The sequence below is a fragment of the Trachurus trachurus genome (genome assembly GCF_905171665.1).
Source record: "Trachurus trachurus genome assembly, chromosome: 6".
In the NCBI taxonomy this organism is placed as follows: domain Eukaryota; kingdom Metazoa; phylum Chordata; class Actinopteri; order Carangiformes; family Carangidae; genus Trachurus; species Trachurus trachurus.
Genome location: NC_139897.1, coordinates 2,770,219 through 2,796,633, shown reverse-complemented (window position 1 = coordinate 2,796,633; position 26,415 = coordinate 2,770,219). Strand labels below are relative to the sequence as shown.

General features: G+C 42.6%; 2 protein-coding genes across 2 annotated transcripts in view; both read left to right on the top strand.

Moving 5' to 3' along the window:
- LOC310987191 (NT-3 growth factor receptor-like) overlaps window positions 1–26,415 on the top strand; it is a gene marked incomplete at its 5' end in the record, with an annotated part of 185,121 nt that overhangs the window by 99,134 nt on the left and 59,572 nt on the right. Inside the window, 7 exons of the mRNA XM_083973384.1 lie at window positions 7,086–7,240; window positions 7,806–7,948; window positions 10,099–10,243; window positions 16,125–16,237; window positions 16,470–16,653; window positions 18,216–18,239; window positions 18,590–18,633. Of these exons, the coding sequence (XP_083829510.1) occupies window positions 7,086–7,240; window positions 7,806–7,948; window positions 10,099–10,243; window positions 16,125–16,237; window positions 16,470–16,653; window positions 18,216–18,239; window positions 18,590–18,633 (808 nt within the window). The remainder of the gene's footprint in view (window positions 1–7,085; window positions 7,241–7,805; window positions 7,949–10,098; window positions 10,244–16,124; window positions 16,238–16,469; window positions 16,654–18,215; window positions 18,240–18,589; window positions 18,634–26,415) is intronic.
- On the top strand, window positions 20,773–25,248 carry LOC310987192 (uncharacterized protein; the record flags this gene model as incomplete). Its single annotated transcript, XM_083973385.1, has 6 exons — window positions 20,773–21,452; window positions 21,587–21,647; window positions 22,251–22,558; window positions 23,441–23,711; window positions 24,007–24,150; window positions 24,837–25,248. 6 exons carry the CDS (start codon window positions 20,773–20,775, stop codon window positions 24,843–24,845), a joined length of 1,473 nt encoding a protein of 490 aa, XP_083829511.1. The 3' UTR covers window positions 24,846–25,248.

Sequence of the window (26,415 nt, the reverse complement as noted above, 5' to 3'; positions counted from 1 at the left end):
TTATAGTAATACAATTTTAAAACTTAATTAAAAAAATAATAATAATCGGCCGATTAATCGGTTATCGGGTTTTTTTCCCCCTAATAATCGTAATCGGCATCGGCCCCAAAAAATCCATATCGGTCGGGCCCTAGTCAGGTCCAACACATAAAGTACAGCTGACAGAGGGATGTTTATGAGACATGAGTTCAGATTATCTACAGTTTGAATGAAGTTGCTGCGTCTGACTGATGAATGATACAAAACAAGAACAGCTGGTATGTAGGCAGGCAAGTTCACATTAAGCTACATGGGAAGGAAATTATCTCGGAAAACCAGGTAAAAATGTTATAATAATAATCTAAAAACAAAATTCCAATTTTGAAACCAGTCCCAATAGGAGAACATGCAAACTCCAGGATATAAAATCAGATGTTTGCTTCTGTTGCAATTTGTTCAAGGTTGACCCCCATTTTGGCTTAAAATGACTGGACTAAAAACCCTCGGAGCAGCAGATTCATGTTGTGCATCAGCATGTGGTCCTGAAGTGGTCTGCTGCTGTGCAGGTGAAAACCTCATGACAAACGTCCACATTAAAGGTCAGATAATAATGACACTCTGCAGCCTGCAGCATCTCTTCCTGTCATCAAAGACGTATTCAGCCTCCAACAGTCCTGCGCTTCGCTGTGACTGAGAGACAGTATGAATGTTAGAAAGAGGGTTGTTGGACACTTACGCACTGCCACATGACAACAGCAAGAACCATAGATTAGCTGAAAAGTTGAAATAAACATGAAATGAGTTCACCACTCTCCACTGTCACATGTACTCATCTGTGTCTGTCCGTCCACAGTGAGATGTTATCTGTGCGGTGTTAATGAGCGAGAGGTTATCTCCTCTACAAAGTGCAACAACTCATTTACATCCCACTCCCCTGGCCAGGTAGATGAGGGAGTTAATTTAGTTCGTGCCAGAGGAGCAAAGATTGCATTTGCTGCGTGTTGTCAGATAAACTCGGATCAACCTGAGGGGCAACAACATTATTCGGAGGCCTTAAAGAATCTTCTAATGAAAGGGCTTTAATTAAATTGGCACAAGGGTGCCACACAAAGGCAAGTGTACTGTGGAATGAATCACCAGTGTCAAAACAGACAGACACTTCGCACATCTATTGTGTGAGGCAGGTGCGTAGGAACAGGATGAGTGGATCCAAAGTGGCAATCAAAGAATCCCGCTCACTGTCTGACTAACAGAAAACAACTTATTGAGACATTTTGGTCCGACCTACACCTTTATCAGGCAGACTGCTCTCCAACAAAAAAAGAGCCATCTTCAGTAAGAGTGAAATCCCTGAATATCCATACAAATACAATGCGCGCACACACACACACACACACACACACACACACACACACACACACACACACACACACACACACACACTCCACAGTGTTCAAGGCAATACTTTGGCTATATTAATAGGTTAGTGGGGATCTGAGCAGTCATCTTTAATTACCCTGGCTGCAACCCTGCACTTCAATACAATTAATTATTTTCTGCATAAATTGTAATCAGTCAATTAAACGTGTTCATGTTGAGATAAGAAAAAACAACAACAACAAAAAATACTATTACACACATGATTAAAGGTTCTGTAAACAATCGACATTGCAGTTACTTAGTGAGCAAGAGAGCAAAAGATACAACAATCTAACCACAACCAGTAGAATAGAATAGAATAAACGTTATTGCCATTGCACAATAAGTACAACAACGTTTGCTGTGCTGTGACTGAATATGAAAAAACAGAAAAATTACAGTAATAAATACACAACACACACACATGTACACACCCATTCCAGGTCAATAAGGAAATGGCTGTTTGCCGCTGTTTTATTATTTGAATCTAATTTAGCAGATAGAGCTACACTTACAGTAGGCAGTTCAATTCTGGTTATTAGTTGTTCTGGTTTGGATAATCATGTGCTGATAGATGTTTCTAAATGGATGAAATAACCAGAAGTCATTCATTTTGAGCTGTGTGAGTATGTGAACACAATCATCAGTGAAGATAAGAAAATTAGGGGGCGTCCACATTGATACAGGTTTTTTTTTTTTTTTTTTTTTTGTAGTCCCAGTGTTTCGTCAGCATGGAAGCACCGTTTTGGGAGACTGTATTTTTTGGAAACGGTTCCCGGGGTGGGAAAATCTCAAAACAACACCCCAGCTTTTTCATGTAGACAACCAAAACTGATCTTAAAGGGACATTGTGTAACTTCTCCTGTTATCTATTCCGGAAAATTGATTATTTTGTTCAAAAGTACGTTTTTCATTCATCAATAATTACCCCCATCAACAAAGTGAAGTGTTCCTTTCAGCTCTGAATGAGCCGTTCATATCATTCATATCTCCATGGAGCGGGTAAGCTCGGTGCTGCTGCCATGTGGTGTCTCCATGTTTTTACGTTCAGTGGCAGCGTGACGGTAGGAAACCACGGAAACTCAGCGGAGACACCGGAGCTGTCGGCTCAGGTCCAGGTGGCGTCTGTGAAAAGTCACCGTGGTAACGCAGTGAGGAGGAATGGAGCGTTACACTGATGCTGCATTCACCTGCAGTCGGGCAGACGGCCGTCGCTAACAAACCAGATGTCATTTTAGTCACAGAAGTCCAGAGAAAGCCGGTAAAACGTGGGTCAGGTAAACAATACCACATCGCCATGACAACATATTGTCACGTGTATTGTTTTGCCTCGTGCTGACGGACCACTTGTTTACATAGAGGCTTGTTTATGCCGTTACGTGCAGCGGCTGTCGTCCGTCTGCCGTCTGCCCAATTTCACGTGAATGCAGCATGAAAATACGACTGAGTTGCTTGTGATATACAACCACAACGCTAGATGAGAGTAATTCTTACACAATGTACCTTTAACGATGATGTCATATGCCCACCGTTTGAACGTGACATATGTACACCAGGCAGCGTTTTGAGTTGTCTTCATGTTTACACAGACATGTCTTGAAAGAATGTCGTCTGTGCAGCTCAGTTTCCGTGTGGACAAGGCCTAAAGTGTGCAGGGAATCGATGGTGCAGGTGTGGCCACTGTTCTTATTCTCACATGTCACACTGAGCCGATCATCATCGCCCACTCCCTCAAAGAGCAACAACATCATCATCAGTTGATTCTCTATCCTGCTCAAACTGCCCGGCGTCAGGAGACCACACAGATCAATGCTGACTGTTGTTTTTCAGCTATTCCATGTTCTTGTTATTTGTTTGTCAGTGTCTCTGGGCTAAGGGGGCAATCAAACACTGCCCCTGCTGCAGCTCATTCACATTCACCCACATAGATTTTGACTGGTTACCAAGAATTGCTCTCAGACCGGCCTTGCTCCCTTTATACCTGAGAGTGACTCATTGCTCTAAGGCCTCAGATGGAGACGGACCTCAGCTCACAGACACCACGGACGCTGAGCCGTTGTCAGTCAATGTCCGTGTTTATTTTCCGGCTCATATACACACGTGGTATCCTCGGTGCCCACACAGATATAATAAAGTGGTGGGTGCACGCTCATGACTCATGTGCATCCGACAAAGTGAGAGAAAGTAAAATAGCTTCTTCTGCTCCTGGGTGGAGCTTGTTCAGCTGCTCTCACAGTACAAGACATATCTGTAAATGGATCACACATTTTATCCTTTTTTTTCATATTTTCTGCAAAAGGTTGACTAGAGAAAACAATTTTCCCTCTGTATAAGGAAATTAAAGTGTAGTGGAGGAGACCTTTTGTTTATTTGCTTCTGTATCAGTGTTTTTTGGTTGTTTTTTTTCAGGGTAATTCAGACTGTGTTTTGGTCCTGAGGCTTTTTCTTCGGAGGAATCCAGTTTGCTCCATTTATCAAACCTGTGACTGTAATAATGTACCTATTGATCTCTAGGTTAGGTATAAGCAGGGGACTGTGTGTGTGCGTGTGTGTACGTGTGTGTGCAATCAGCTTGGGGTTCAGATCAACAAATGTTCATTACTCTTGCCCCCTTCCCCTCAGCAAACACTCAAACACACACTAGATAGCCAGCATTCATCACAGCAAACCTGCAGGGTGGTAGAGAACTACTTCATCTCTGCTCTGTCTGTGTGTGTGTGTGTGTATGTGTGTGTGTGTGCGTGTGTGTGTGTGTGTGTGTGTGTGTGTGTGTGTGTGTGTGTGTGTGTGTGTGTGTGTGTGTGTGTGTGTGTATGTGACAAATTGAAGTAAAAACCTTGAGGCTCGAGTATCACTAATACACCATGGTTTACCTTAGTAGTTTCATTCACCACAACAGTATTTACGCAATCTAAAGAGGTTTCTGGGAATCCTTTCTCAAGCTGGGGTTTTCATGGTCAAAGGAAAGCTGTGTATGACAGATCAAATGTCTTATTCACCTTTTACAGTCAGGTGAAATGGTTTAAATCCACAGATAATGTAATGAATGCATCGGGGTGCTTGGTCTGAACAACAACATCCTCATGGCTGACGTCACACTCAGCTTGTGGTTGAGTGTGAACATCAATGAGGACGATGTGAGAAGTCCCTTGGTACAGAGACTGACTGCTCTGCATCCTGACAGCAGATCCTCTCCCTCACTGTCATATGACCGGCTGCACCACCTGTTGTTCACAAGCAGAACTAGTCCTCCATCTTTATTCTCTCCACTTGCTCTGGTGTCTGTACACAACCGTCCAGAGTGTTGTCTCTGCCTGTCCAGGTCCCTGTGAAACACCAGACTACACTGACTATACTCACTGTTTCTGTATTAAAGGGATAGTTCACCCAAAATGAAAATTTCTCTCATTATCTACTCACCCTCATGTCAACTAAGAGCTGTGAGAATTTTCAGAGTCCTCCGTTCCTTCTCTGAGTTACGGGGGGGGGGGGGGGGGGGGGGGGTGGCAGCAGTATTTGTCCATATAATGGTTGTCAATGGATACCAACTTTCTTCGTCCAAAAAGACACACCAAAAAACATCCAAATACCTCCATACTGCTCGTCTGTAATGTCCCTCTTGTATTGAAGCCCCGAAATGAGAAATTGTTCCGAAAAAAATGAAATAAGTCTATATTTTAAGCTTGTTTGTAGCGGAAGCTCCCAGTGTCTCGGTTCACTGCTCTTCCTGTGTCAGTGCAAATCACGCTGGTGGAACAGTTTCTCATGTCGGGGCTTCAATACAAGAGGGACATTATAGACGAGCAGTATGGAGGTATTTGGATGTTTTTTGGTGTGTCTTTTTGGACGAAGAAAGTTGGTATCCATTGACAACCATTATATGGACAAATACTGCTGCGCGGACCCCCCTGTAACTCAGAGAAGGAACGGAGGACTCTGAAAATTCTCACAGCTCTTAGTCAACATGAGGGTGAGTAGATAATGAGTGAAATTTTAATTTTGGGTGAACTCTCCCTTTAACGGCTCCAGTTTATCACATTTGTTAGCCAGGAAGTCAACGTTATATCTTATTAGTCTTCTAGTCTTTAGCTGAGCCTCTTCAACTCAGCTGGATTTAAAGCTTCATATCTGGAACACTTTCTCCATTGTTCCATTTTTATCTCCATGCAGGACCATTTAAAGGGATAGTTCAACATTTTTGGCAAATTCCCATATTGCCATAATCCCTAAAGTCATAGGAGTAGGTTTATTAGTTTTAATTGTCAGTGCATGTTGTTTTGAGATCTGCAGGGCAGAGACGCCTCTGCTCAGTGAACACAATGGAGGTGAACGGTTCCCTGTCCCTCAAAACTCATCAATACGCAATCCGACAACTCCAAAACGCTCTCGTGGACAAGTTGTGACCTGCACATTTGCCACGCTATGAAATAATCATGTATTATGTAACATTACGACACATGAAGCAAATACTTGCGCTTTTGAGATCACTCCGCCCAGCAGCCGTGTCTGGAATGTAGTCTTGTAATGTTAGATTATCATTTCATAGCGTGGTGAATGTGCAGGTCATAATATCTCCACAAGAGCGTTTTGGAGTTGTTAGATTGTGTATTTGATGAGTTTGATGAGGGACAGGGGACAATGTACAGTTCACTGAGCAGTTGCCCCAACTCTGCCCCGCTGATCTCAAAACAACATGCACCGATAATTAAAGGTAATGAACCTACTCCTGACTATAGGGATAATAGCAATGGGCGGATTTGCCAAAACCAAAATGTTGAACTATCCTTTTAAAGCAGAAGTAAGCGATCCGGTCATTTTGGCTAACTTCTTGTCAGCCGATGGAGTTAGCAGTCCCCGCCCTCGTCATGGATCTATTGGTCCTCGTCCCTACGTCACCACATTCACGCGCATCCCTTGGCTGCACACACAGAGAGGACCGCCCCTTTATGCCGTTCTCTCTCCTCATTGGATAAAGGTTGTAGGATACAAGGAAGTATACAAGAAGTTTTCTCCTCGGCTCAGAGCAGAGCAGAGTGACTGACAGACCCGTGTTTCAGACCAAACACTCTATATAAGTGATTGCTGTCGGAAGATAGAACTATTTAAGACTTATATTAACACAAATATTCTGCTTACTTCTGCTTTAACACTAGCCTACAACCCTATGTGACTGTGACAGTTCAGGATCTAAATCTGCTCATTGTGAGATGGCGGCGCTAACACCTCAGTATGAGTATGATTCCCTCCCAGACTGTACATAAAATGTGGCCAAAAACACACAACTACCAGCCTGTGACCATTAGACATTGGTGTCAACAGTGTCCAAAATGCTGTGAGCTTGACTGAAGAGAAACTTTGATCAATATTCATCTCTCACCAGAATAAAACATGAATAAAACACACTTTCTCAGAAAGATGCCCCCTGGGTTTCACTCTTACATAATCACCAATCTGTGACCTGCCATGGATTCCAGGATTTGTGTGTGTGCGTGTGTGTGGGAGGGGATTGTTAGAGGTTCAGATGTGGTTTTAGGGTTCTAATGGGGCCCAGCTGATGATCCAGCTGTCAGTGGATATCTATAGTAACCTACAGGACTGACCTACTATCCGTCCTTTACGACAGGTGCTTTGAAGGTAATTGTTGTGATATATTGACATGGAAGTGTCTGTCTGTTCTTTCTCTCCAGTCATTTAGAGGAGGTGGTGTTTGCTTGTGGCTGCGAGATCCGCTGGCTGCAGCTATGGCAACAGAGAGGAGAGGCGGGTCTAAGCAGCCAAGAGTTGTACTGTGCTGACGACTACGAGAAGATTATGCTGCACGATATGAACATCAGCAGCTGTGGTAAGTCCGGTGTGAAATTTTAACACACACACACACACACACACACACACACACACACACACACACACACACACACACACACACACACACACACACACACACACACACACACACACACATACACTACATACACTACACTACGCTCTACTGACAAGGTGATCAGCCTCAGCTGTGGACTACACTCACTTAACCAAATGTGATTTTTAATGAAACTGTTCTTGGTGACTCAGACAGTGAAGTTTGTCTTTGATCAGTCAAGTTTGTCGTTGACGAAGCTCCTTCCTTGATCAAGTGTGATATGGCCACATCCAAGAGGAAATCATTTTCCCATTTTATTGTGGTAGAACTGGACTGAACTTTTGTTTCCTTATAGAATTGTTGATTGATGTATTTTTTTAAATGTTTTTCTGTCTATTTTACAATGATATTTAAATTCCATTATTTTCTGAGTTGATTTGTGTCTTTCAGATGATGAACTTGACTGTTTTCTGCTGGTGTTTGGATGTTAGAAACCGTCCCATCTCATGGTGAGATAACTTTTTTTCTTGTGTCGTCTTTGTCTCAGATTTACCTGAAATCAGTGTGAGCCACAGCAACCTCACAGTGGTGGAGGGAGACCGAGTGACCGCCATCTGCAACGGCTCTGGATCCCCGTTACCTGAGGTGGACTGGCCAGTCAACGGCTTACACTCCATCAATGCACAAGAGGTAGGCAGGACACACACACACACACACCCTAAGTGGACCACCTCCTTAACCAAACTTTAGCAAATTCACCTGATGTTGCATCTACTTCATATCCTCTACTAAGCCCAAACTACAGTGGCCCTGAGAGCTCAATATACAAAAAAACATGCAAATACACAAATGCGATTTATATTGAAAATATATATCCACCAATTTGATAACCATCAGTTAGTAAATACACATAATACAAAGGAAAAGTTTCTAGGGACACTAAATGGTGATTAAAGTGTTCTGTGCCCAAGTGTGACTTTTGAAGTTAAAAGCATTGAATAACAAGCGTGTCCCAGCAGGCTCGTCACTTTTTGTCTTTTTAAGTTATTTTTGCCTTAATCCTGATAGAAAGAGAGAGAGAGAGAGAGAGAGAGAGAGAGAGAGAGAGAGAGAGAGAGAGAGAGAAGGAGTGATATGGAGGATGGAAGAGCCACAGGTTGGATTTTACAGTAACCTGCTGCAGTTATGGCTACTGGATGCACATTTTGAATTTTTTTCCTGACCAATAACCGACGCTCGTTAACCGATTATTAACCGTTAAACGATAAGATTAAGACGCTGGCAGCGCACGGCCCAAAAAAAAAGAAAAAAGATCGCTCCAATTTTTTTTTTTTTGCCGTTAAATACACACGTGCGCTGCGACGGCTGATCAGCGCCACATGTCACATCCACTGTGCTCTGTCTCAGCTGATTGTGCTCAGATCGTCCAATGTAGAACTGTTTTTATACAAAGTGCAGCCAAACACCAGACTGAAGAGGGAGGGACAGCAGAGCTCCTCTGACAGCTGTAGGAGAGCTGCAGGTGAACAGGCTGGAGAACAGCGACGTCCTCTTTTTTTTTTTTTTCTTCAGCGCTGTAGTTACAGGTGATGCACATTAATGTCCATGTAGCTACATTTATTGTCTGACCTTCCTTCACGGAGGCTGCTGCACATACGTCAGTCCTCCTGTGTAACTTTTTGCTGCGAAATATGACTGAAGGCACTTGACCTCTGCACGTGGCGACACGCCCCCATGAGTTGACGACATAAGGAGCTAATAATAATAAAAACATAACCGATAGTATTAATCGGTCAAAGTTCTTGTTATCGGTTAAAGCAGATATCAGCTTCACGGCCGTTTCGGCTAATGCTGCGTTCAAGGCAGGCTTTTGAAACCGTAAGTTACAGCTTCAAGTCACAACTACGACTTGGTAGCGTTCCAGGTAACCCGTAGCTCGTGTTTTTACCATCCTGTTGTCTGTGAAAGTTCCCTATAACGGCCACTCGTAACTTCCGACCCGTGAACTCGTACCAGATCGAACTGGTATGACTTCACAGGAAGGAAAAACACAAAGTACGAGTTTCTTTGAACGCACCATGAGTTAGCAGCCCCCGCCCTTGTCAGGCATCAATTGGTCCTCGTGCTACGTCACCACATTCACGCGCATCCCTTGGCTGCACACACAGCCCTTCATGCCGTTCTCTCTCCTCATTGGATAACACTTGTATCCCACAAGGAAAATTTTCTCCTCGGGTTACAGCAGAGCAGAGTGACGGAGAGACTCGTGTTTAGGCTGAAATACTTCATGTAAGTGATTGCTGACGGAAAATAGGACTATTTAGGACTTATATTAACAAAAACATTCCACTGATATCTGCTTTAATGGTTAAACGGTTAATCATGTGCATCCCTAATGGCTACAGCTTTCATGGGGTTGTTGCTAGGTGGCGTACATGAGCTGCAGGAACTAAGTGACATCCTAGAAAACATGCAATCTTTACTTATCTGTGCCTAAACCCAACCAATGGCTTCACTTACTTTTTCTAAACTTAACCAGTCGGGAGTTCTCGACTAGTTTTGTTAAGATTCTACGTCACTTCCTGCAGCTCATGTACAGTACGCCATCTAGCCACGACCCTTCCATGGTCCTCCTGTCCTCACCCCACACATTATCCTGTGTGGTCTCGGTCTGATCTCTACATAGTTTGTTTCTATCACATATTTAAAAAGATGTAACACTGCAAGAGCTCATCTAATGAATTTAAATGATATGCTGCTAACTACAGGCTGTGTACAGTGTTTGTATTTATTTATTTTTAAAGTATTCTCATTTAACTAACTAACTCCTCTCCTCTCAGGCCAAAGTCTATGAGAACAACACCGTTCATTCCATCAAGATCACTCTCGTCAATGTGAGTAGAGACGACAACAACTTCCTGCTGACCTGCACCGCCACCAACGTGGTGGGCATGACCAACGCTTCTGTCCAGCTCGCTGTTCACTGTGAGTACAGACACACACTGGCAAACACACTCAAAATACACTTTATCTAACCTGCAAAGAGATAGATAGATAGATAGATAGATAGATAGATAGATAGATAGATAGATAGATAGATAGATAGATAGATAGATAGATAGATAGATAGATAGATAGATAGATAGATAGATAGATAGATAGATAGTGGTTGTATTCATGTGACCTACAAAAGTTTTCTTTTTTTGTATGAATGTGTTGTCACATGCAGGTCTCATTAATTATTATGTCAGACAGACATTAAAAAGGCCACAGCAGCATGACAGTTACAGTTCATCAGATGGATTGAGCGTGTGCTTTGGGCTATGTACTGTAGCAAAGGGCCACTCACTCTCACTCATGATGACTGAAGCAAAAAAAAAGCTAGAAATAACAACTGCAAAAAGAAATATATTGTGTCTCGTACAACTTTCATGGCACAATAAGTACAGCTCAGTGTGTGTTTGGTGATTTTGTCAGATGCAGCTATAAAATCAAGATTTGATCAAAGGAGGCCTAGACACGTGATTGATGAGACTCATGACTTCATGGAGTGTATCAGTCTGTGGATAAATACACTTTCTGCTGTTTTTGGAATAGATTGGGTGTAGGCAGAACTAGACATGAAGGCATCTGATTGGTTTTTCCTTTTCGGAGCGAAAAGCATGGATTGGTCAGAGTTTTGTCAGTCCTGCAGCTGCCACAGAGGTCTGATTGTCTTTGTTGTTTCTTGATAATGTACTGACTACTCTCAGGATAAAAGGACCATTTCACCCAGTATAACAAAAAGTGTTTCTGAACATGATTACCAACCATAACTTTAATTGAAATTATATTATGCTTGTTGAAAAATATCAGTCACAAACACATTTCCAGCTGTTAAGCTCTGTTTACAAAAGAAACTTCTGATTAATTCTACCAGACTGTTTTGCATCACTGCTCCAGGGGAATTGGTCACAAATTATTTTGCGTTACACTGGCAGGTAGAAATGTTCATAACAGACAAATAGCAGTGCATCTGATTATTTGGCAACATGAGACCTGAGCCCACAGTGATGTTACAAACAGAATATGGGATATTACACAGTCCAACATGTTAATGAGCAGAGCATCTTATTGTTATTTTATATTTTGAGAGAATACATCACCTGTGCAGGCTGTTGAATGAGGCTATAACGCTGACGGATGCACAGTGGAGCTGTTGTAAGTTGCTCTGCGCTGGAACTGAACCCCCATCACTGTTTTAACTGTGTGTGATTACATTTGATTCCCTGTCATGAAGCAGTGACTACTGTTTGAAGCTTGGATGGTTTTAATGACAGGACCGATGACAACATATCCACAAATTATACCCTTGCAGCTCTCTGTGCATCTGGACACAGCACTGTTTATTGATTCATGACAGGTGCAGCAAGTATTCTAGTGGTTTATTATGGGAGTTATCATAATTATACACCAGATTGTTCATATAATGGACATAAACAAGATTCCCTGCAAGAGAAATAGAAGACTAAATTAAGTCAATATGCATGAGAGGCTATGAAGCATAAATACAGTATGATCAGAAAAGTATAATGTTGATGTCTCTGCTGGCTGACAATGTGCTGAGGAAATGTTAAATATGTGGATTTGGGCAGAGTTCATAGTCACTCTGTGTTACACTCACAGTAGGTTGATCATGTTATGGCGTCTTTTAAGGTCCCATTCAGTATAAAGGTAGATGTCCATGCGTTTATAAAGCAGCTCTAAGTTCTACATTAATACTGTAAAAGTATCAACACCTCATCCTCAGAGAAATGCTGACAGCAGGGGCGGGTCTTCCACGGTGGCACAGGGGGGCACCCACCCCCCTGCAATCTGATTGGCCACCCTGTGTGCCCCCCAATGGTCATTGACTTGTGGCAATGTCAATCACTGTGTAAAGCTCTTAACCACTTCTATGTTCACTGTAAAGAACTTTTGACTAAGGCTCTTAAAGGGATAGTTCACCCAAAATTCAAATTCCACTCATTATCTACTCACCCTCATGTCAACTAAGAGCTGTGAGAATTTTCAGAGTCCTCCGTGCCTTCTCTGAGTTACGGGGGGGTCCGCGCAGCAGTATTTGTCCATATAATGGTTGTGAATGGATACACCAAAAAACATCCAAATACCTCCATAGTGCTCGTCTGTAATGTCCCTCTTGTATTGAAGCCCCGACATGAGAAATTGTTCCGAAAAAAAATTAAATAAGTCTATATGTTTGTAGCTCTTCCTGTGTCACCAGCGGAACAATTTCTAGGTATTTGGATGTTTTTTGGTGTGTCTTTTTGGACGAAGAAAAGTGGTATCCATTCACAACCATTATATGGACAAATACTGCTGCATGGACCCCCCCGTAACTCAGAGAAGGCACGGATAACTCTGAAAATTCTCACAGCTCTGAGTCAACATGAGTAGATAATGAGTGAAATTTGAATTTTGGGTGAAATACCCCTTTAATCAACTCAAGTAAATAAAGAAAAGTTGAGCTCTCTAACTACTGGCTAAGAGTATATTTCTGTTCACTGTCAGAATGTTTTGTGTTCTGCTAAGACTTCCTATTTGCAAGATAGAGTTGATTATTGATTGACTATAATTTTAATATTGACAAGTGGAAAATGAAAATGTCATAGGCATCTGAAAGATTCAATGTGGCCAATAAAAGCAAAATGAAGACATAGACAAGACAAGACTGTAAACAGTGTGTAACTGTACAATATAAATATTCAAGACAGCGATCAGTGGCAGCCTTCATTTCTGTTACTTTTGGGCGGCAGCCCCCCCAAATTCACTCTTGTTACCCCCTGTGCCCCCCACCAGAAAATACTCTGGACCTGCCCCTGGCTGACAGGCCTGTATTCACACACCAAAACCAGCTGTCAGGACTTCTGTGATTTTGGGATGTCACAACAAAGCAGTCACCGACCAACCATGCGACCTCACAGGATTTAGAGAGTTTTCCATTTCCAATCAATCACTCTGCAGGAAACATTTAGTGTCACACACTGAGCCACAGAGAGAAGGGAGCTACTACTCTGAGATGGTTGTCCCTTCCAAAAATCACGTATCGATCAATACTTCAGAGTATTATCGGATGGACTCAACACCAAGCCATGTATGACTGTGGCCAAAACTGTTGCTGCAGTCAAATTCAAAATACTGCAGCGCATTGTTCCCCCCCCCCCCCCCCCCCCCCCCCCCGACTGGAGGTGGCCAGATAGCCACACGCTAATCTCTGCCCTGCTCCAGCTCTGTGGCTGTGGTGCCCCGAGACTCACTGACACAGCCAGTCGCTACACAACCCGAGCCGCGACGGATGTAGTAATAGAACAAAATCGTCCGGATAAAGCTGTATACATGCACTGAGAAAATGGATTATAGTGCAAAAGCGTGTGTGTGTGTGTCCAGGAGAAAATGAGTCACTCCGGCATCTGTCCTCAAGTTCTCCTCCACTTTCAGTCATCTCCATCTTACAAACACGTCTCATATGCAGATCCTGGTTTTGTTTCTGCTTTCATCAATACTTTTTCGAAAGTCATAGCGTGGTCTTTTAATGTTAGTAACGTCAGACATAATCCACAATGCTTGTAGCTGCAGCTCAGTGATAACTGGCAACCTGGATGCCAAAATGCTGACTGAGACAGCGGTGGGTGGCACAACAGGCCAAAACACAAAATCAAATCATAAACATGATTTGCGTGCTGCAATTAAAATTTTTCAATTTTTTTTAAAATGTGAATTCTCTGGCTGTACTGTTGTTGTCAGTTGGATCAATATTTCACATTTACTTATTATGATGATTCCTTAATCTCTGGTGACATATTGGGTGATGATTATGATTACATGCTATACATTTATTATACTGTATATACATAGCTCCTTTAATTTCATTCATTTTACTGATATTTTTATTGAGCTGCTCAAATTCTGATTCTGTGCCAGACATTCAGCATAATGACAAAAAGGAGATTTAAATTGTGTGTTTGTGTGTGTGTAATGCCAGCAGTCCTCTGTCCGTGGCTCTGGGTTGAATTTCTCACACTCAGCTGTCGTAACACAATGACTCTGTTGCAGCAAACAGCAAATTGTGTTTGCACTCAGACACAGTTTTGTCAGTCAATAGAGAAACAGGAGAACAGGCATACGCACACACATACACACACACATACACAGATCAATTGGAGCAGACTATGATGAGACCTGCATATTAAAATGATAATGGGGGTCTCTGTTTTCTCTCTGTGCTGCAACACTGCAGAAAGGTGCAACAACAGACATCATAAGTGTCAGTGTAGAGCGGTTACATGTGATAGTGTGGTACCATGAAGTCCCCTAATGCCCCGCGCTTCACAGACACAGTGAACACAGCTCATGCGTCGTCTGTCAGATAACAGCACAACTGGGGTGACTCACTCGCACACAGGCAGGCTGACGCAGTGAAGTGGCCGTAAGGGACGAAACCAACAGGCAGACGGGGGGACAAACAGTCAGGCAAGTAGACAGGTAGACAGGCAGCTAAGGAAAACACACAACATGTTACACAGACAGCAGCGCATGAGGGAATGCAAACAGATCAAGTGACAAGGAGCTGCTGACAAAGGTAGATGTATTACTCACTGGGGTGGTGGGGTGACGGGGAACAGGTGTGTGAGTGGGTGTGGACACTCAGGTGACGGCAGGTGAGAGACAGGTTGTTGAAGAGATGGAGGGACATCTGGACATCTGAACATCTCTGTTTTCGCAAAGATAGTCAGTTTTTACCTAATGTTGAAGACAGTAGAAGAAGAAACAGGAAGACATGTCCGTAATTTAAGGTTTGTACGTGTACGGTGGCCCTGAGGGGTCAGGACGCTGCAAACTCCACAACACAACACATTAAGAAAAACGCAACAGGATGTGGGTCCCACTGGAAAACATTTTCCGTTGTGTTGTGGAGTTTGCAGCGTTTTTCTTAAAGGGATAGTTCACTCAAAATTCAAATTGCACTCATTATCTACTCACCCTCATGTGGACTAAGGGCTGGGAGAAGTTTCAGAGTCCTCCATGGCTTCTCTGAGTTACAGGGGGTCTCGGCGTAGCAGTGCTTTTCCATATGACAGTTGCAAATGGATACCACTTTTCTTCGTAACAAAAAGACACACCAAAAATCATCCAAATACCTCCATGCTGCTCGTATGTAATGTCCATCTTGTATTGAAGCCCCGAAATGCGAAATTGTTCCGAAAAAATCTCTCTATATATATAAGTCTATATTTCAAGCTTGTTTGTAGCGGAAGCTCCTCTTCCTGGTTCGTCCAATTTGGACGGACCAGGGTCCGACCAGGGTATTTGGATGTTTTTTGGTGTGTCTTTTTGTTACGAAGACAGTTGGTATCCATTTGCAACCGTTATATGGACATGCACTGCTACGCCGAGACCCCCTGTAACTCAGAGAAGCCACGGAGGACTCTGAAACTTCTCCCAGCCCTTAGTCGACATGAGGGTGAGTAGATAATGAGTGCAATTTGAATTTTGGGTGAACTATCCCTTTAATGTGTTGTGTTGTGGAGTATGCAGCGCATTTTTCTAACAGTAATGTGTTGTGTTGTGTGATTTGAAGCGTGTTTTTCCTTAATGTGTTGGGTTGTGGAGTCTGCAGCGTCCTGACCCCTCAGGGCCACCGTAGGGTTTGCCATTCCTTAGCCATCTTTTAAAAAAAACTGAAATACGTCTGAATTTTACCCAGAATTCAGTGCCTTTCTGAAGTTTGACTGTTATGTCTTTGTGAAACTTCTGCCCTCTGGGAAGATGGAGAACTGCAGGTGAGGTGAAGATCAGACTGTGACAGCTTCTTTCTCTCTGTCTTCAGTTCCTCCTTCCATTGTGAAGCTGAAAGAGCCAGAACGGCGCCATGACACGTGCATAGAGTTCACTGTGCGGGGTTCACCCCACCCGACTTTACGATGGTTCTACAAAAACGAGGTGCGTTGGATTTATACTGTATGTCAACAGTACTGTCATTCAACTGTGGATTTACTAATATTTCAAAATACTCTAACAGAATTAAAATTAGCTGGATTTTTTTATGTGTCTGAGTTTGGGAGGCTGTCAAAACGTGACATGTTTTATGTGTGTTACTTTGAAACATATTGGTATCCTATTGATTTGATACTGTCTGAGTCTGAGGATTTCATTATGACATCTCTCCACTCAGGAAATCTCCCACACTGAGTATGTGCGCCCTGATATGGACATTTACCAGGACTACATAGAAGGCTGCTTGACCTTTAAAAACCCAACACACCACAACAACGGCAACTACACTTTGGAGGCCAGCAACTACCTGGGTATAGCCACCAGCACTGTGTACGGACATTTCCTCAACAAGCCCTTTGATGGTAAGTTTGGAAATCCGATGGTCGTGAAGAGGTCGAGTCATAGTATCATAGTAGTAGACATAAAAACTATCAACAAAATGTACCAGACCAGTCCTCGTGTTAGTACTGCTCACACCATCCCGACATGTATTCATAGTGTGGGTCTGTGTTTGACCTGTGCTCCGGTCACAGTAAAACATAAAGTCACTGTGTAAAGAGACAAACAGTCATGTAACCCTGTGCCTCCCCACATCTTCAGCTTCAGCTTTCACATTTCAATCCAGTAGGTACCTCTGTACAGTTTGTAATCTGGACAGAAGAGCTTCAGTGAAAGTAGATGTAAGCGTTAAAGGGACATTGTGTAACTTCTCCTGTTATCTATTCACGAAAATCGATTATTTGGTTCAAAAGTATGTATTTCATTAATCAGTAATCCCCCCCATCAACAAAGTGAAGTGTTCCTTTCAGCTCTGAATGAGCCGTTCATATCATTCATATCTACATGGAGCGGGTAAGCTCGGTGCTGCTGCCATGTGGTGTCTCCATGTTTTTACGTTCAGTGGCAGCGTGACGGTAGGTAACCACGGAAACTCAGCGGAGACACCGGAGCTGTCGGCTCAGGTCGAGGTGGCGTCTGTGAAAAGTCACCGCGGTAACGCAGTGAGGAGGAATGGAGCGTTACACTGATGCTGCATTCACCTGCAGTCGGGCAGACGGCCGTCGCTAACAAACCAGATGTCATTTTAGTCACAGAAGTGGAGAGAAAGACGGTAAAACGTGGGTCAGGTAAACAATACCACATCGCCATGACAACATATTGTCACGTGTATTGTTTTGCCTCGTGCTGACGGACCACTTGTTTACATAGAGGCTTGTTTATGTCGTTACGTGCAGCGGCTGTCGCCCGTCTGCCGTCTGCCCAATTTCACGTGAATGCAGCTTTTGATATACAACCACAACGCTAGATGGGAGTAATTCCTACACAATGTACCTTTAATCTCTGATAGCTTGAGCTGTGCTGGTAGTCACAAGTGCTTTATCATTGAACTGAGTGGCAGATCTGTTGGACTTTATACTCTATTCCATAAAAAACATGTACCATGGTTAGAATATGTGAATCCTGTCGTCTTCTCTAAGCCCACTGCTCCCAGATCAGTAGATTACTCCGTAGTGCACTGCACACGTTCAAGTCAGTGTTCAGTGTTTTTGCAGGAAGTGTTATATGCATCCAGTCATAGTAACAGATGATCACTAAGTGTTGCTCACCCTGACCACTGACCATAGCTGCCACACGCACTGTAGAAATAAGTGTTATAAGAAAATTAATGAACACTGACGTGGAGCTGAGCACAGAAAGTGCCCACAGGAAGTGATGCCATCCTCTCATTAGCAGCCCTGGATGATGATGATGATGATGATGATGATGGTGAACTGAAGTTTATATTTAGTCTGGGTGTAAATGAAGAGGTTATATTTAGACATGAGGTGAAGATCTCGTTAACACCTCTGTTTACAGTCTCACGCCTGCACTCAAACTATCTGTATAGTCTGTCTGATGGTATCTTCTCTTTCTTCCTCCACAGATATAGAGTCAGACTATGATTATGGTATGTACGTTTTTTTTATCATATGTCGATGATCTGGATATTCAGGATTGTGAAAAAGGAGTTACTGTATCTCTTCATCATGATGCTATGTTGAAAGTTCACACAAACTTAGCTCTAGCTTGTGTTCACATTATCATAGCACATCACATTATTATTATCACTATTATTTCATGACTTTGAACTCCATTGTTTGTGTGTTTGACCTTGTGTCTGCATCTCTGTGGTGTATTACTGATGTCAGTCGTGTGTTTTCTTTTCTGTGATGTCTGAGCCGTTTCCCTGCAGACGCAGCAGGGCAGTAAACTGTGATTTTAAAATCCGCCCTGTATCTCCTTGTGTTTTTCTTCCAGTTACTCCGACTGCAGAGACTCAGAAACCTGAGGACACTTTTGTGGTGAGTGACTGGAATATTAAACACCTTCAGTGTTTGTCTCCCGTTTCTTCCATTTTCCAACACACAAAGGTAGGGAAACAAACATCATACTCTAAAGCTGGGGTATTAGGGTTTTATTGGGAAAAGGGGATTTAACAATGATTTAAACATTATTGATTTCAGGTGAAAGGACAGTCAGTGCAGCTTGTGCTCAGGTTCTTCATACACTATAATCTTGATGGTGATGATGATGGTGATAATGATGAGCCAAAAGATGATGCATCTCCTTATTTGTGAAACCATACTGATGCAGAAATTCACAGGAGGCTCATTTTGAAGCTTCTCATCTTTCTTCCCTAAAACACCTAACCTAAAATTACAACTTTATTCCCATTATATGATACTGTACCTGTAATGTTATGACTCCATTTTATACATTTTAGATTTCCCTTATTGCATCCCTATAGAACTATGAAAGCAGTTTTTGAGCAATGTTTTGATCGAGATGTTGATCAAATAGTTTGAGCCAAATTCAACCATACAGTCACTGTGGTGATTATTCTGGGGAAGTGGTTTTTTCTCACTCTGCCTTGATGATCTGAGTAACCCTCCTCTGCTCTTTCTGTCTGTGCGCTGTGAGTGTCTCATTGAGCACTGACCTTATATTCTATGGGGCAAAATGATTTTACTCTAATTTCGAATGTGAAATGGTGCTTTGTTCGAGACGGTATGAGCTGCCCACATACTGTTAGGTTGGCTTGGAGATTTAGAAAATTCAAAGGTGGTGATCATGATGTAATATTGAGGGAGCCTGAGCTCACCTCTACCTTTTGAGTGAGACATTAAAATATGCCACCTTCAGGGAGTCTGATGTCATATTATCATATTCTTCCTATGAATATATAACATATACTGTAATATTTACTATTACAATTACAGATAAGAAGGATATATATATTTAGTTTTATTATTATAAAATTTTATTACAGTTGTAATGGATACTTCTTTTGAATTCCAACGTTGAACTGTTGAAAGTTTTAGTTAGGAAGAAAGAATTTAGTTGATAAAAGTGTCCCTGTGTGTAAACTCTGAGAGAATCCATCAACCTAATGAGCGATATATTAAAGTACCAGTGGTGTGCAGAGGGAGAAAGAAAAATGTAACAAAAGAAAAGAAAAAAAGTTTAGTGGAAACAGAGGGTTTTAATCCAGCCTTTTCTTCTCCTCCGTTCACTCTCAGCCATTTTCCTCTATCTGAAACACCCTGGTGGTTACTGAGCCTGAAAGCTGGTTAGAAATGTAATTGAGTCCATCTTTTTTTCTGTAATTGACTGGGAACAGATAACCGTCAAGGCTGAGGCTGGGTTAGTGTGTGTGTGTGTGTGTGTGTGTGTGTGTGTGTGTGTGTGTGTGTGTGTGTGTGTGTGTGTGTGTGTGTGTGTGTGTGTGTGTGTGTGTGTGTGTGTGTGTGTGTGTGTGTGTGTGTGTGTTCTTTTGTCTTTCATGTCTTCCTTAGTCCAGGCTTTGTCTGAGGGGCCGACAGAGACATTGTTCAGGCTCCACGTTCACATACTAGCCCATGATCCATTCCTTCTCCAAGTTGTTTTCAAATTGATTCGATAGTTTTTGCGTAATCCTGCTGAAAAGCACAAACACAGAGACACAGACAGGTGAAAACTAAACCTTACTGTCAGAGAGCAGCAGTGAACAGCCCTGCTACATGCAGATAGATCCTCCTGTCACCATCACATTTAACAAGGTGTCCCGACTTCTTTTACCAGGGTATCCGCGGTGTCTTAAAAAGTATTAAAAGGTGATAAATCAATTTTGGGAAAATTAAGACCCTTAAAAAGTATTAAAAAAGTCTTTTCACGACTTTACTAAGTCTTAAATTTTGAAGGTATTTTTTCTGAATTCACTGTCCAAGAGTTCAGGTCCTAAAAACATCGTAAACGTATTTGTTTCCATAAAAAACAAAGATGAACCGGGTACATAAAAAACTACGCTATTGTGGGTGCGTTCGTAAATTGTCTCCGAGAGCGCCAGAGTGCACTCGGAAATTCACGAAGTACGCTCTGGCGCTCCCAGTGCATATTACGAACGCACCTATTGTTGCGTGACGCTCGCAGCGCGAAAAAAAACGGAAGAGAAGGCAACGGTCATGGGGAAGTGCAAGTTTGCTGAGTCCTGGCTTGACATGCCGGACTTTAAAGAATGGCTGCAGCCAGTCGAAGGGAATACCAAGGAGGCATATTGTAAAATGTGCAAGAAGAGGATTAACATCGTGTCCATGGGAATTCAGGCATTAAGGTCCCACATGTGTTGCGCTAGCCACAACGCCGCTGCTAGCCGCCGAGAGCGGCAGCTCTCCATTGCTGCTTTTTGTGCACCACCACAACGTAGTGCCGTCGTCGCACTACCACCGGCAGCCGCACCTGAACCTAACGTTACGGCTACGACCTCGGCTCACTCTGCCTCCTCGTTTTCTGCCGACATCAGGGTGGCGCTGGGCGGCACGGCAACGCTGCGTGCGGAGGTGTTGTGGTGTCTCCACACAGCGGAGAAACACCACTCGCTGAACAGCAACGAAAACTTGGCTGACGTTTTCAGGGCCATGTTTCCCGATTCAGACATTGCCAAGACTTTTGCTTGTGGTAAGGACAAATCTGGTTACATTATACGATTCGGATTAGCACCACACTTCAAGCAGGAGCTCATCAACACAATCAACAAGGCTGGCCAGTTCGTCTTAATGTTTGATGAGTCGCTCAACAAATCAACAAAAAATAAACAGCTTGACGTCCACATTCGATTCTGGGAAGGTGACCGTGTCCAATCCAGGTAACCCCTGTTTAATACTATACTATATAATGTATACACTATATTTTTAATCAACCTGCACGCACCTGTGTGTGTGCGTGTGTTGGGGAGTGACACATTAATAAATATCTCTGTCTGTCTGTCTGTCTGCCTAGGTACCTTGGTTCCCAATTCTTAGGACATGGAAAGGCTGACGACCTGCTACATCACATTAAAGTAAGTTAATTTACTAGCATTTCATTTTAAATTTTTGATAGTTATGGACAATTGTGTGGCTGGGATGTGGCAAGTGACTCAAAACAGGTTGAGGGATTGGTTGTCTGTAAAGATAAACATGTATAAATGTGACACACAGTGGTGTGATAAAGGTTACTGTTTGTGGATCTGAGATTTGTGTGTGTTTGTGTGTATGCTTGCGCGCACACATGCGTGTGTGGTTGCTGTGGGTCCTTTGATTAGCAAATTGTCTTCTTGGGGAGTGAAGTTGGCTGACCAGGCTACCTATTCAGTTTAGCTTGAATGGCTTGGAAATAATTGGATTGGAGTAATTACCTGGATGTACAGTGAATAACATTTATCCATGTTTGTTAGTACCACTTGTTTGTTTCACTTATAAAAATTAGATTACTGCTATGCTGATATTATAATTTTTGCTTCAGGAATTTGGACACCAAAACACTGTATTTCTTATTACCATTTTACATAATGATGAGTGAATATTGGGCTATAGTTAATATCTTACTGAATGCCAGTGTATGTCAAAAATAAACATTCAAGGAATATTGCCATTAATATACTTGTTGTTGTGTTTTTTCCCAGGAATGTGTTGCAAAACTGAATATGAGGCAGCTTCTCTCTATCAGTATGGACGGCCCAAATGTCAATTTGAAGTTTGCAGACCTCCTCCAGAGAGAGCATGCTGAACTGTATGGTGCTCATCTGGTCAATGTCGGAAGCTGTGGGCTTCACACGCTCCACAACGCAGTGAAAGCAGGCTTTACCATGTGGCAGATGGACAAGCTCCTTCGAGCACTCCATTACCTCTTCCACAATGTTCCAGCCAGGAGGGAAGATTTTACTGCCTTGACTGGGTCCACCTCCTTTCCACTACCATTCTGTGGTCACAGGTGGGTTGAGAATTGTTTGCTATACATATTGCGACAGGATTTGGCCCAAAATGTCTGTGTTTTTATGTGGCAACAATAAAGTGAAATGACAGTTAAAGGTACGATATGTAAGAATGTGGCCAAAATTGTTGCTGCAGTCAAATTCAAAACACAGCAGCGCGTTGTCCCCCCTCCCCTACCCACCAGACTCCAGGTTGCCAGACAGCGACACGCTAACCTCCGCTCAGTAACTACAAGCGGAGTTCACGTCACTCAGGTGATCTGCAAGTTATTGTTGCATTCACCGCTTCGACGCTGTGTCTGTGTGTGCAGCGCTGACACACATACAGACACACACACTGTAACCCCGCATCTACCGGAGCCGTAGTGCGTGTTATTCACACCATAGATGAGCCAACATATGAGACGTCTTACCGCAGAATAAACGATGCGAGCCGCTCCGTTTCTCCTCCACTTTCTGACGTCAGATCATAAAACATGAGGCCCGGAGACAGGCGACCTGACCGGGACAGACTCCTCTCATGAACCGCTCCACACGTTCACAATCACTTCATTTACCATCGGCTCCATTTCGCCACATTTCCTCCCTCTTTTCTAACTTTCACTTTGTAATTCTTCCCTTTAGCTTTAGCAGCAGCTCAAACTAACTAAGCTATGCTCACAACAGCAAGCTGTGTAGCCTATTAAACATTAAACACAAAAACATTTTTTTAATGTGAATATCTTGGCTGTAGGATTGTTGTTGGTGAGTTCAGTATGATATGAACATTATTCCTGAGTCTCTGTTACATATTAGGACGATTTTACAGCCAGTTGCTTTAGATTTCTTACATACTGTACCTTTAAAATTGGAGTGACGTGACATTGTCCATTTTTGCCTAGGTGGATTGAGAATGTCCCTGTTGCAGAGAGGGCAGTGCAAGTGTGGCCAATGGTGATGTTGTATGTGGGTGCTGTCAGGGAGAAAAAGCTGCCAAACCCCAGTACTGCCTCCTATGATACAGTTGAGGCAGCACAAGGAGACCCGCTAATAATTGCTAAGCTGCAGTTCTTCTTAGCAATATCGAGGACCTTTAGCCACTTCCTGACAAGGTACCAAACTGATGAGCCAGTTCTGCCCTTCATGGCTAACGATTTGAGTGAGCTGCTAAAGGTAATCTCAAGTCACTTGAGATAACACACACACACACACACACACACACACACACACACACACACACACACACACACACACACACACACACACACACACACACACGCCAATTATTTAATTTTATTTGTTCTTTTCATGAAATTGCACAATAATAGAAAGAATAATACATAAAATCACACATAATTTCAAATCAACATTTTTCATGATTAGAAAGAAGCAGTAAGAAGAATGTATCTGTTTAATGGTAGGATAGTAGGATGGTTCTGTCACTGATTACTTGCTTTATCCTTTTAAGAGTCTCCTGTGGCGGTTTGTAAAGGGAGAGCTCCTGAAAGACACCACTCCCCTGAAGCTGACTAAAATTGACGTCGCTGATGAGGTGAATAGGGTATCCTACAAGAATGTGGACATAGGACTGGGGGCTGAATCTGCCATCAAGGTAATTTTGATATTATCTATTTTTTTTCCAGGGATGTATGTATGGATTTTTGCTTTCTGTACACCAATGCAACTAGTAAAAAATTTACATTTTATTCTGCTATTTATGTTTATAGTCTATGTTCCTTATTTGTCAGGCACTTCAGAGCAAGCCAGGAAGCAGGGTAGGCGAGCTTTCAGTTCTCACCTTCAGGAAAGAGTGCATGCAGGGCCTGGTTAAAATCGTTCAGAAAGTGCAGGAGAAAAGCCCCCTGAAAATTCCAGTGGTCAGGGCCATTGGATGTCTGGACCCCAGAAGCATGCACAGAGATGCAGAGGGGTGCCTCACAAAGATGAAGACTGTAGTACGAACAATGCTGCAGGACAAGCAGTTGGCAGGAGGCGTCTCTGCTGGTAGGAAAAACATAGGGAGAGTAAAAGTTGACTTTATCCCAAAATTTAAATATCAAAGGGCAGCTACCTACACAGGGGAGAGATTTCAGGATAATCTAAACTTTTTTCAAATGCATCCATATGAAGTAATTAAAACACAGAAGATATCTACAATACATTGTTTACATTTTTTATGTGTACATACGCTGTGCTGTTTATTTGTCCAATGAAAGATGAATAAAAGGACTGAAATGAAATGTATTTATTATTCTATGAGTAATTTTTTTTTTTTTTTTTTAATTTCTATTATTTCAGGTGATGTAATCATACAGCAGTTCCAGGGCTGTCTCTCACTTGAGGCGAGAGACGAGGGATTCCTCTCCTTCCAGCCACTGAAGGAGCGACTTGATGTCTTCCTGAATGCAGCCCTCAGCAAGTCTTATCCAGAGCTATCAAAGTTTTTTCAGAGCCTTCTACTTCTGTCCCACGGACAAGCAACGGTGGAAAGAGGGTTTTCCATCAACAAGGAAGTTGAAACCTGCAACATCCTTGAAACATCCATGGAAGCTTTGAGGTTGATATGTGACAAGATCAGTGTCTGTGGGGGTCTTTTGAAGGTACCTCTCACAAAGGAGCTCATGGCTTCAGTGGCCTCTGCAAGGTCAAGGTACAGGATTTACCTGGAAGATGAGCGGAAGAAGAAACAGAGTGCCACACAGGACCTCAAAAGAAAAGCAGTGCACAAGGAGATAGAAGACCTGAAAAAGAAAAGAGTGGTTCTGACAGAGGTGTGCAGCTACCTTCAAAAAGATGCTGATGAGTTGGCAGAGCAGGCAGAGGGGAAATCTGGGACGTTAATGGCACAACTGATAACAAAGTCCAACACCCTGAGAAGAAGACGAAAAGAAAAACAGGACGAACTGGTCCAAACTGAAAAGCTGCTGGAAACAAAATCAAATGAGCTGAGGCACATGTCATGACTGTCGTGATTGCGCGTTGTCATGGCTGTATTCACACTGATTATAAATGTTTAGTTATTTGTTGTTGTTTTTTTACACATGATCACCTGCAGCTGTAACTTACCTGTTGTTTAACCGGCTCGGAGCTCAGTTATTGATCCATGTTGTCTGTGTATTGACTCGTTAACGGACACAGAGCTAGCTACCTTAGCCACTGGAGCATTGTTTTTGTTTTTAATAAACTTTGCCCTTGAGTTATTATCCCAGCCCAGTTTGAATTCTGTTGTATCATAGTGGTCTTAGTGGTCTGTAGTCTTTATCACAAACTAAAACAGTTAAGTTAAAAGTGTCACTGATGTAAATGGTTACATATTGAAGTGGCGGTGAGGTATTAAAAAATATTGGGATGGTCTTGAAAAAGTCTTAAAAAGGTATTAAAATTAGCTTCAGGATTCCTGTATATACCCTGTTTACACAACACGAATGTGGTCAACATGCCAAGACTTCATCATTTCCTGTTGTCAGTAGGTAGCACTAAGACAACAGCTGGCAGGTATGTCTTAAGGGTGTGACATATCGGGGAGATTTAAAGGAGAATTCCGGTCATTTTTTACCCCTAAATCGTTGTCCTGATGGTCACCCAGTGTTGGTTGGAGCAAAAAACGTGACTAAAATTGATGCAGGCAAACCAGAGTTACACCATGGCTAGACGGAGCTAGGGATAGCCTAGGCCTACGCTAACCTATGGGGGCAATTCTTTCAACCACAACAAACACTCAAAAAACAATCAAATATCTATGACTGGAATCCTTAGAGACACCACTGAACTCATATAGTGTACAGTATAAACTAGAGATGCGCGGTTTGCGGGCAAATCCGCGGATAAACTGCGGGTCGGGCGGATGACATGACGAAAAAATATATTTTAGTTAGAT